The 12,656-nt window shown below is 38.4% G+C and overlaps 1 protein-coding gene across 2 annotated transcripts in view; it reads left to right on the top strand.

The window, feature by feature from the left end:
* Positions 1-12,656, top strand: part of jmy (junction mediating and regulatory protein, p53 cofactor) — a 52,986-nt gene that overhangs the window by 18,117 nt on the left and 22,213 nt on the right. For both annotated transcript variants that reach the window (XM_057818422.1, XM_057818421.1), the window contains exons 2-3: positions 1,438-1,611; positions 12,228-12,378. In XM_057818422.1, the coding sequence (XP_057674405.1) occupies positions 1,438-1,611; positions 12,228-12,378 (325 nt within the window). The remainder of the gene's footprint in view (positions 1-1,437; positions 1,612-12,227; positions 12,379-12,656) is intronic.

Here is a 12,656-nt window from a genome sequence, read left to right as displayed (position 1 = left end):
GCAAAAAGGCACTTTGACACTCCACAGACGTTTTGGCAAAATATTATGGGGGATGATGAAACCAAAGTTGAATTGTTTGGGGGTAACACACAACGTTATGTGTGGAGGAAAAATGGAACAGCTCACCAAAATCAACACCTCATCCCCAGCGTGAAGCATGGTGAAGGGAGCATCATGATTTGGGGCTGTTTTGCTGCCTCATGGGCTGGACAACTTGCAATCATTAATGGAAGAATGAATTCAAAAGTTTATCAGAATGTTTTGCTGGAAAACCTGAGGCCATCTGTCAGACAGTTGAAGCTCAAAAGACGATGGATGCGGCAACAAGACAATGATCTAAAACACAGAAGTAAATCAACTTCAGAATGGTTTCAGAAGAACAAAATACACGTTCTGGAGTGGCCAAGTCAAAGTCCAGACTTGAACCCTATTGAGATGCTATGGCATGACCTAAAGACAGCGATTCATGCAAAACATCCCAGGAATCTGACTGAACTACAGCTGTTTTGTAGAGATAAATGGGCCAAAATTAGTCCTGATTGATGTGCCAGACTGATCTGCAGCTACAGGAAGCGTCTGTTTGAAGTTATTGCTGCCAAAGGGGGGGCATAAAATATTGGTTCACTTACTTATTTTTCCCCATTCTATCATTGTTTGCATACTATCCCCTATAAAATATGAAAACCTATAAATGTTTGGGTGGTTTTAGTTAAAGCAGACATTATTTTTTCATCTGTGTGATTTTGACAAAGATCAGATCACATTTGATGGTGATTCTATGCAGAAAGGTGAGAAATTCCAAAAGGTACTTTTTTGTACCACTGTATTTTGGGTTACTGAAAAGGAAGTGACCCAGGAAGAGGTTACTTCCTGTTCCTGTTGATTTCAGGGTATTTATGAGTCACTTCCTTTTGATTTTGGCTCACTTCCTGTTCATATTGGGGCATTTACAGGTCACTTCCTTTTTATTTTGGGTTACTGAAAAGGAAGGAACCTAGGTTCTCTACATTTTTTCACAGGTACAAATACAGGAGGACACTTCTCTCTAAGCAGCTTCCTACTTGAGTTTTGCAGTTAGCAAGTTCACACAGTTTAATGTTATGCCAACTCTGATGCAGGTGGCACTTTCAGCAGCAAAATTGGTGGTGTGTTCCCAATTTCCACAACATTGATGTCTTTTTACATTTCTTACAGTGGCTGCTGCTGGCTGAAAAAAAACTTCTAATATTCAATGTGTGTGTGTGTGGGGATGGGGGTTGTCATCAGCCAATCAAATGTGCTTAAAGGTTGGTGGGGACAATTTCAGCATCCTGAAAAGTTGCTAGTGTTTTGTCCCTACTGTCCCTATGCAAAACTACGGCCTTGCGTTAGCCTGCGCAGAAGTAATCTCCTTTTTCAAATAATGCAGCTATACTGATCGCGGTTTTATATTGTCAGGTGTTGGACAAGCACCGGGCGTCGGACAGCATGGTGGAGCTGCTGCAGGTCTACGAGGAGGAGGACGAAGCGTACGGCCAGATGCTGGACGCCGCCACCCAGCTCTACCACTATCTACTCCAGCCCTTTCGGGACATGAGGGAGCTGGCCATGCTGAGACGGCAGCAGATTAAGGTGACAAACACACACGGATCCCTAGGCCATCTGTTTTCGGACTTAGTGGTGCCTACGGTTAAGTAATCTATTCCGGAGCAAAACAGAAATACCAACAACGTAATTATTGACACAGCCTCCTGTCCCACCATAGGTTTATCGTTACCATCAGGTGTTGTAATATTACATGTCGATGAGATATTTTACTGTAAATAAAATATTAGGGAGCAAACTCTTGATGCGAATGTGATGTCACCCAGGTCAGCATCTCACAACAGCATTGCATTATAGCATGCAGATGGATTCAGCTGATTTTGCGAATTAATTCGTTTATTTTTCGCATCATGCCAGCCAAACGGCTGCAGGCTTTTGTGGCTGCACCAGGGAGAGGCGTGTGAGCCTTTTTGGGTTTCAAAAGGTTCTCGTTCACCGCGGGTATTGGCTAAAACAAGCCCTACTACTGTGGAATGGTTGGACTTACAAAGAAGTGAGTAAACATCGTGTTTTGTATTATGTCAAATACTGGGATCATGGCACACATTTTAATACGAAGGTGGCTTGCATTTTGTGGCTGACATGCTCCATGTCCACCAAGAATGACATTCGGCCGATGACCGGCAGCTTGTCGCACACCCCCCACCCCACCGCTGGGAGAGCGCTATACTCGGCTTATTACCTCTTCGTGTGCCTGGTGTTTTGTCAAATTTTCCACCCCATTAGAATTGCAAATTTGTGTTAAAAATGGCTGTCAATACAGCGATTACAAAGTAAACACTACAATCTTTCTTTAAATAAAGGAATATTTACTTACGTTTGATCATGGATGTACTAGGGCTGTCAAAATTATCGCGTTAACGGGCAGTAATTAATTTTTTTAAGAAATCACATTAAAATATTTGACGCATTTAATGCACATGCCCCACTCAAAGTGATTAAAATGACAGCACAGTGTCATGTCCACTTGTTACTTGTGTTTTTTGTTTTTTTTGTCGCCCTCTGCTGGCGCTTGGGTGCGACTGATTTTATGGGTTTCAGGCTTTCAGCATCATGAGCCTTGTGTAATTATTGACTTCAACAATGGCGAGCTACTAGTTTATTTTTTGATTGAAAAATTTACACATTTTATTAAAACGAAAACATTAAGAGGGGTTTTAATATAAAATTTCTATAACTTGTACTAATAATTATCTTTTAAGAACTACAAGTCTTTCTATCCATGGATCGCTTTAACAGAATGTTAATGCCATCTTGTTGATTTATTCTCTTAATAAACAAATACAGTGCTTATGTACAGTATGTTGAATGTATATATCAGTCTTGTGTCTTATCTTTCCATTCCAACAATAATTTACAGAAAAATATGGCATATTTTATAAATGGTTTGAATCGCGATTAATTACGATTAATTAATTTTTAAACTGTGATTAACTTGATTAAAAATTTTAACCGTTTGACAGCCCTAGGATGGACATGTAGAAAAGCTCTCCTCAGACACATCCTGCCATGTTAGCTGCACAACACCTGCACGCCGCTCTCACACTGTTTACGTCCTTAGTATTATTTTGCGCCATAGTCGCGTTGACATTGTGGCAGCTACGCGCTCCTTCGACGTCGGCAGGTTTGTCCGGTGGTCATTCTGCAGCTGCTTCACCAGCAAACGAGCTCTCTTGCCCGCAGCAGGGGAACGAGTCCGATGAGCTGTAACTTGCTCGCCGCCAGACGATCGACAACCCCGCCGCCGTGTGATATGATCCTGGGTAGTTTTGTGTGATTTTTCGCTTCGAACGCCGAGAATAAGGCTGAAGCAGGACTCTGTTCGGGTTAGCATGTCGGCTAGCTGTCACGCCTCCTGGTTTGTTTACGCTCACCAAAGCCGGGGCAGGGAAATGACAAAAAACTCCGGTGGCATAAAATATAGTTTGGGAGGTGCAAGAAGTGGACAGTTTTGACTAGAGATGTGTCGGGTCCGATCACGTCATTTTCAAAGTATCGGAATCGGCAAAAAAATATCGGCCATGCCTTTTTTTAATATATAGATTTTTTAATTAAATTGTTTTCTAATTGTATTTAACGTTACAAACATAATATGTTACACTCATCCAGAGTCTTTAGTTTAGGCTTAAGATAGGGTTATCAAATTTATCCCGATAACGGCGGTAATTAATTAAAAAAAAAAAAGTATCACGTTGAAATATTTAATGCAATTAAAGCCTGCGCTGCACAACCCACTCACGCATTGTCACGCTCAATCCGTTATGGTGCCGTTTTACCTAAATAGAGAGATAAAAGGCAGCGTAAAATGAGTAGAGTGAATTTTGGCAGCCTTTGGAGCCTTTTTTGAATTGGCTAAAGCCTTATAATCCCTCTCCCTATGATTAGAAATATCATGGGAAGCAATGTGGGGAAGCAAGGTGGCAATTGATCTTATTCTTAACACCTTAAGTTATTTCCCAACGCAGAGAAGATATATAAATTGGTTGCACTACGCACAGTCATGGTTCCACTTCCCATCATGCATTGGGGCATGCTACAGTATAATTTACTGAAAGCTCAACAAATACACTAGATGGCAATATTTAGTCACAATATACAAAGTCACAAGTCTATCCGTGGATCCCTCTCACAGAAAGAATGTTAATAATGTAAATGCCATCTTGAGGATTTATTGTCATAATAAACAAATACAGTACAGTACTCGGAAGAATATATACATTCAACATACAGTACTTATGTACTGTATGTTGAATGTATATATTCTTCCGAGTTTTATTCATTTTTTTCTTAATGCATTGCCAAAATGTATATGAATTATTTATAAATTAAATTATAATTTATAAAATTATCAGGAATGATTGGAATTGAATCGGGAGCAAAAAAAAGCAATCGGATCGAGAAATATTGGGATCGGCAGATACTCAAACTAAAATGATCGGGATCGGATCGGGAGCAAAAAAACATGATCGGAACAACCCTAGTTTTGACCATTATGAATAGGGTTGGGCATCGTCTGAAATTAAACGATTCTGGTTCCGATTTCGGGTTTCGAACTATTCCCGATTCCGATTCTTTTAAAAGGCAGGGTCCCAAAAAAATGCAGGGTCCAAAAAAATGCATAGGTTATATTAAAGTCTTAACTCCTCAACGTTTTTTTAAATTAAATGAACTTCTCACAGGGCTAATTGTAACTTATATAACGTATATAAATATCAGTCTTTAAACTTGAGCAATTTTTTTCCGCTCGGTGGTCAGGACATCAAAACAAGGAATCGAAATTTTAAAATTCCAACGATTCCGGGAGCATTGGAGTGTTAGAACCAGTTCCCATCGATGCTCAATGCCCACTCCTAATTATGAAGTAATTTTGCCATGTGCTAAATAAATGCATTTTTAAAATTTCATATTCCATTTAGCACAAGACTGTTATTTGTCTTGACCATACCATTTATTTAGCAATTGGGGACAAATACTTTGATAAAACGAATATTCTGTAAAAATATTGGAGTAGAGAGACTTAAACAATGACATTTTGCGGCTCTCTTCATCGAATTTTCCTCCTTCTGAATCTTCCCCCTCAATGGGCTTAATTCTAAATCAGATGAAATAGTTACTCTGCCGATGTCATCCTCCTGTTGGGGACGCTAGAGCCCTGTAATGGTAGGCGTGGCTAAACGGCAAATTAAAAGACTAATTTCTCAACATCTGCGCTTTGCCAAATTGTTGTCGAACCGTCTCAACATATGATTCTAATTCACATAATAATGCTATTTAAGACTTTTTTTTATCCTACCGTACGCACTTCAATGCCCATGACAGTGTCATGTTACAATTATGACGGTCTTATGACGCCGTTGTCAAATAAAGTTTGACTCAACTCAAATAAATCAACAAATAAGCCGCAATGGACTAAAATCGGGAAAAAAGGAGCAGCTTGTCGTCCGAAAAATTGATGGACCTTGCTCCCTTGAAGACTGTCTGTGGGACCTATGATTGGTTGATGGCCATTTAGGAGGAGGGGTTTTCAAAAGGTCCAAAAAAAAAACAAAAACAAAGCAAAACAAAAGCCTTTAATCCAATTTGTTCACAACCTGAAGTTCCAGATTAAGTTTTTAGCTACTAATCAAGAACAGGCTAACACATTAGCTAATTGGTGAATTAGCAAATGACATGAAACCATGAATCACGTCATTTGCTTTTTCATATCATAGCTACAATACACAGAGACGCTGTTCTCATGGTTTTCACGTTTCTGGTCGATGACGCAACCCCACCCACCACCCCCAAACTTGTTCCGAACTTCACGTTCTCACGTGCGCACACACACACTTGCTGGGTAAAGCACAGACTGTACACACACACATCTGCTTTACATTAAGGCCTTAGCAGGGAGTTCATCTGTGGACATTTCTGTCTTTAAAGTACGTCAAGTATTTATTTTAATAGTAATGTTTTTTTCCCCACTACTGCCTTCCTATGGAGGAACATCTTTTCTGGCATTTCTGGGTTATTTCCTTTTGATTTCGGGACATTCCATGTAGGGCTACAGCTATCGATTATTTTAGTAATCGATTAATCGATGAACAAGTTTGAATAATCGAGTAATCGGATAAGGAACATAAAAAATTAAAATAGCTAAGCTGAGCCTCAAACGGTATTAAAAAAAAAAAAAAAATGTGGATCTATGTACAACAAAAAAACAATTGGCTAACTTACATAGCAAAGGTCCGCTAGCTTAAATGCTATAAAATGTTCACGTTTTTTTCCCCACAATGCTCTTAATACATGGTTCAGACACATATTCCCACAAAAAAAGGCTAAATATACCTAGAAACTGAATTACGAAGACATTAAAAAAAAACATTAGCTTGGCTTATGTTGGTCTTAACATGGAACAGCTGGATTCGGCCATGTGAAATGAGGCAGACTAGAGGGCAGTGTATCTACCCAAATCAATAAAGCTTAATGCAAACACTTTCAAGACAAACCATTACAACACCACTTTAACGAAACGAATATTCGAAGCAGCAAAATCGAGTTAATCGAACAATTGTTGCAGCACTAATTTCGTGTCGTTTCCTGTTGATTTTTGCTCACTTCCTTTTCGTTTTGGGGCATTTACGGGAATTTTTTTGTTTAGTAACCCAAAATCAACAGGAAGTGATCCATAAATGCACAAAGATCAATAGGAAATGACCCAGAAATGCACCAAAATCAACAGGAAGTGACCAAAAAATCTCTTTTCTGGAAATTATTATTGGGTAATTTCCTGTTGATTTTGAGGGATTTCACGTCATTTCCCATTTATTTTTGCTCACATCCTTTTCCTTTTGGGGCTTTTACAGGTAACTTACTGTTCAGTAACCCTAAAATCAACAGGAAGTGATGCATAAATGCCCCAAAATCAACAGGAAATGACCCAATAATGCCCCCAAAATCAACAGGAAGTGACCTGTAAAAGCCCCAATATGAACAGCAAGTGACCAAAAATCACTTTTCTGAAATTTGTGTGTCATTTTCACTTACTTCCTTTTCCTTTTGGGGCATTTACAGGGCACTTACTGTTGATTTTGAGGGATTTACTGGTCACTTGCTTGTTCGGTAACCCAAAATCATTAGGAGGTGATCCATAAATGCCCCAAAATCAACAGGAAATTATGTGAAATGCCTCAAAATCAACCAGAAGTGACCAAAAATCAATTTTCTGGAATTTAAAGGTCATTTTCTGTTGATTTTGGTGGACTTCACGTCATTTCCTGGTGATTTTCTCTCACTTCCTTTTCTTTTTGGGGCATTTAAAAGGATCTTCCTGTTGATTTTGGGGCAGTAACCCTAAATCAATAGGAAATTACCCAATAATGCCCCCAAAATCAACAGGAAATTACTCAATAATTCCCCCAAAATCAATAGGAAGTGACCTGTAAAAGCCCCAATATGAACAGCAAGTGACCAAAAATTACTTTTCTGAAATTTGTGTGTCATTTTCACTTACTTCCTTTTCCTTTTGTGGCATTTACAGGGCGTTTACTGTTGATTTTGAGGGATTTACTGGTCACTTCCTTGTTCAGTAACCCAAAATCATTAGGAGGTGATCCATAAATGCCCCAAAATCAACAGGAAATTATGTGAAATGCCCCAAAATCAACCAGAATTGACCAAAAATCAATTTTCTGGAATTTCAAGGTCATTTCCTGTTGATTTTGGTGGATTTCACATCATTTCCTGGTGATTTTCTCTCACTTCCTTTTCTTTTTGGGGCATTTAAAGGGATCTTTCTATTGATTTTGGGGCAGTAACGCTAAATCAATAGGAAATTACCCAATAATGCCCCCAAAATCAACAGCAAGTGACCAAAAAAATCACTTTTCTGAAATTTCTGTGTCATTTCCTATTGATTTTCATTTACAACCTTTTCCTTTTGGGGCATTTACAGGGCACTTACTGTTGATTTTGAGGGATTTACTGGTCACTTGCTTGTTCAGTAACCCAAAATCATTAGGAGGTGATCCATAAATGCCCCAAAATCAACAGGAAGTGATATGTAATAGGCCAAAAATCAACAGGAAATTATGTGAAATGCCCCAAAATCAACCAGAATTGACCAAAAATCAATTTTCTGGAATTTCAGGGTCACTTCCTGTTGATTTTTGCTCACTTCCTTTTCATTTTGGGGCATTTACGGGGAACTTCTTGTTCAGTAACCCAAAATCAACAGGAAGTGAGCCATAAAAGCATAAACATCAGTAGGAAATGACCCAGAAATGCACCAAAATCAACAGGAAATTACCCAATTATGCCCCCAAAATCAACAGGAAGTGACCTGTAAAAGCCCCAATATGAACAGCAAGTGACCAAAAATCACTTTTCTGAAATTTGTGTGTCATTTTCACTTACTTACTTTTCCTTTTGGGGCATTTACAGGGCACTTACTGTTGATTTTGAGGGATTTACTGGTCACTTGCTTGTTCAGTAACCCAAAATCATTAGGAAGTGATATGTAATAGGCCAAAAATCAACCAGAATTGACCAAAAATCAATTTTCTGGAATTTCAAGGTCATTTCCTGTTGATTTTGGTGGATTTCACATCATTTCCTGATGATTTTCTCTCACTTCCTTTTCTTTTTGGGGCATTTAAAGGGATCTTTCTATTGACTTTGGGGCAGTAACCCTAAATCAATAGGAAATTACCCAATATGCCCCCAAAATCAACAGCAAGTGACCAAAAAAATCACTTTTCTGAAATTTCTGTGTCATTTCCTATTGATTTTCATTTACAACCTTTTCCTTTTGGGGCATTTACAGGGCACTTACTGTTGATTTTGAGGGATTTACTGGTCACTTGCTTGTTCAGTAACCCAAAATCATTAGGAAGTGATATGTAATAGGCCAAAAATCAACCAGAATTGACCAAAAATCAATTTTCTGGAATTTCAAGGTCATTTCCTGTTGATTTTGGTGGATTTCACATCATTTCCTGATGATTTTCTCTCACTTCCTTTTCTTTTTGGGGCATTTAAAGGGATCTTTCTATTGACTTTGGGGCAGTAACCCTAAATCAATAGGAAATTACCCAATATGCCCCCAAAATCAACAGCAAGTGACCAAAAAAATCACTTTTCTGAAATTTCTGTGTCATTTCCTATTGATTTTCATTTACAACCTTTTCCTTTTGGGGCATTTACAGGGCACTTACTGTTGATTTTGAGGGATTTACTGGTCACTTGCTTGTTCAGTAACCCAAAATCATTAGGAAGTGATATGTAATAGGCCAAAAATCAACCAGAATTGACCAAAAATCAATTTTCTGGAATTTCAAGGTCATTTCCTGTTGATTTTGGTGGATTTCACATCATTTCCTGATGATTTTCTCTCACTTCCTTTTCTTTTTGGGGCATTTAAAGGGATCTTTCTATTGACTTTGGGGCAGTAACCCTAAATCAATAGGAAATTACCCAATATGCCCCCAAAATCAACAGCAAGTGACCAAAAAAATCACTTTTCTGAAATTTCTGTGTCATTTCCTATTGATTTTCATTTACAACCTTTTCCTTTTGGGGCATTTACAGGGCACTTACTGTTGATTTTGAGGGATTTACTGGTCACTTGCTTGTTCAGTAACCCAAAATCATTAGGAAGTGATATGTAATAGGCCAAAAATCAACCAGAATTGACCAAAAATCAATTTTCTGGAATTTCAAGGTCATTTCCTGTTGATTTTGGTGGATTTCACATCATTTCCTGCATTTACAGGGCACTTGCTGTTGATTTTGAAGGATTTACTGGTCACTTCCTTGTTCAGTAACCCAAAATCATTAGGAGGTGATCCATAAATGCCCCAAAATCAACAGGAAATTATGCGAAATGCCCCAAAATCAACCAGAATTGACCAAAAATCAATTTTCTGGAATTTCAGGGTCACTTCCTGTTGATTTTGGTGGATTTCACGTCATTTCCTAGTGATTTTCTCTCACTTCCTTCTCTTTTTGGGGCATTTAAAGGGATCTTCCTGTTGATTTTGGGGCATTTAGTTCCCTTCCTTGTTCAGTAACCTTAAATCAATAGGAGATTACCCAATAATGCCCCCAAAATCAACAGGAAGTGACCTGTAAAAGCCCCAATATGAACAGCAAGTGACCAAAAAAAATCACTTTTCTGAAATTTGTGTGTCATTTCCTATTGATTTTTACTTACTTCCTTTTCCTTTTGGGGCATTTACAGGGCACTTACTGTTGATTTTGAGGGCTTTACTGGTCACTTGCTTGTTCAGTAACCCAAAATCAACAGGAAGTGATATGTAATAGCCCAAAAATCAACAGGAAATTATTTCGAAATGGCCCAAAATCAACCAGAATTGACCAAAAATCAACTTTATGGAATTTCAGGGTCACTCGGTGATGATTTTGGTGGTTTCATGTCATTTCCTGGTGATTTTCTCTCACTTCCTTTTCCTTTTCCTTTTGGGGGCATTTAAAGGGATCTTCCTGTTGATTTTGGGGCATTTAGTTCTCTTCCTTCCTTGTTCAGTAACCCAAAATCAATAGGAACTGGGGCATTTACTGGTTACTTCCTTGTTCAGTAAGCCAAAAAGTGACCAAAAATAAATTTTCTGGCATTTCAGGATCACTTCCTGTTGATTTTGGGGCATTTCACGTTATATCCTGTTGATTTTTGCTCACTTCCTTTTCCTTTTTACAGGTCACTTCGTGTTTAGTAACCCAAAACCAATAGGAACTGGGGCGTTTACTGGTCAAATTCTTGTTCAGTAACCCAAAACCTACAGGAAATGATCCATAAATGCTCCAGAATCAACAGGAAGTGACCAAAAATCAATTTTCTGGCTTTTCAGGGTCACTTTCTGTTGATTTTCACTTACCTTTCCATTTGGGGCATTTACAGTTTACTTCCTGCTCACTAATCCAAAATCAACAGGAAGTAATGCATAAATGCCTCAAAATCAACAGGAAATGACCCAAAATCAATAAGAAGTGATCTATAAAATCCCCCGAATCAACAGGAAGTCACCAAAAATCACTTTTATGGAATTTTCATTCACTTCCCTTTCCTTTTGAGGAATTTACAGGGCACGTCCTGTTGATTTGGGGGCATTTACTGGTCACTTCCTTGTTTAGTAACCCAAAAAATCAACCGGAAGTGATCCATAAATGCCCCAAAATCAACAGGAAATGATGCGAAATGCCCCAAAAACAACTTCAGTGACTGAAAATCAATTTTCTGGCCTTTCTGAGTCATTTCCTGTTGACTTTTGTTGACTTCCTTTTCCTTTTGGGGCATTTACAAGTAGCTTCCTGTTCAGTAACCCCAAAATAAATCGGAAGTGACCCAGAGATGCCCCAAAATCAACAGGAAGTGACCCCCCCCCCCCACCCCCCTCAAAAAACCAATTTTCTGGCATTTTTCTGGGTCATTTCCTGTTGATTTTAGGGCATTTATGCATCACTTCCTGTTACTTGTGGGTTACTGAACAGGAAGTGACCTGTAAATGCATCACTTCCTGTTACTTTTGGGTTACTGAACAGGAAGTGACCTGTAAATGCCCTAAAATCAACAGGAGATGAATGCCCCAATATCAATAGGAAGTGACCATAAATTAATTTTCTGGCATTTTTGGGTCATTTTTGGTTTATTTTCGCTCACTTCCTTTTCCTTTTGGGGCATTTACAGGTCATTTAATTTCATAATAGGATATATGAAGGAACTTTTCACTATTCATTTATTTAAACTAGGAACTGTCTTGTCTTCTTCTTTAAAGTATATTAGTTCATAGGTAATTTTGTGTTGAGAAAAAAAATACCAGGGTTTGAAGAAAAAAAAATTCAAACATCATAAGCAGTTACTCACGTTGTTACTCATTACTTGAGTATTCTTATCACCAAATACTTTTTTGAGTACATTTTTTGGTTGACTACTTTTACTTGAGTAATATCATTTTGAAGCAACACTACTCTTACTTGAGTCAAATTTTTTGGCTACTCTACCCATTTTTGTGTAGTAGTAAAAAAGTTAAGGTCAATGTAGGAAAGCCAACTAATACACACAACTGTTTGTACTCTTTAACCTTTGGCGCCATCTGTTGCACGTAATGTGAATTACATATGGTTGACCCCTACCTTTTCCTGGTCAGATCTCGCTGGAGACCGAGCGCCTGGGCCCTCGCCGGGTGGACGGCTTGAGAAGGGAGGACGAGGAGTGGCAGAAGAAGGCGCACGCTGCCGTCCTAGCCATCCAGGACTTGACCGTCAAGTTCTTTGAAACCACCAATCGAGCACAGAAAGGTAATCCTGTCCGCACTTGGCAAACATGACAATTATTTTATTTTTCATCAAAGATAAAACGGCGGTCATTCTCCTTAATTGTTTAAAATGTTTATAGTTTTTTTATTAATTTATTAAAAACTTTTTAAAAAGTTTTTAAACAAGTGCGCAGGTTTGCACAGGGACGGTAGGGACATAACACTAGGAACTTTTCAGGATGCTCAAATTGTCCAACTTTTAAGCAACCTTAGTTGTATTTTATAATGCGTTCAGTTATATAGGTAATTTAGATTGCCTTG

The sequence above is a fragment of the Corythoichthys intestinalis genome, chromosome 17 (assembly GCF_030265065.1).
Source record: "Corythoichthys intestinalis isolate RoL2023-P3 chromosome 17, ASM3026506v1, whole genome shotgun sequence".
NCBI classification, from domain to species: Eukaryota; Metazoa; Chordata; class Actinopteri; order Syngnathiformes; family Syngnathidae; genus Corythoichthys; species Corythoichthys intestinalis.
Note: the sequence above shows the minus strand (reverse complement) of the source record. Positions and strands in the feature narration are given on the sequence as shown.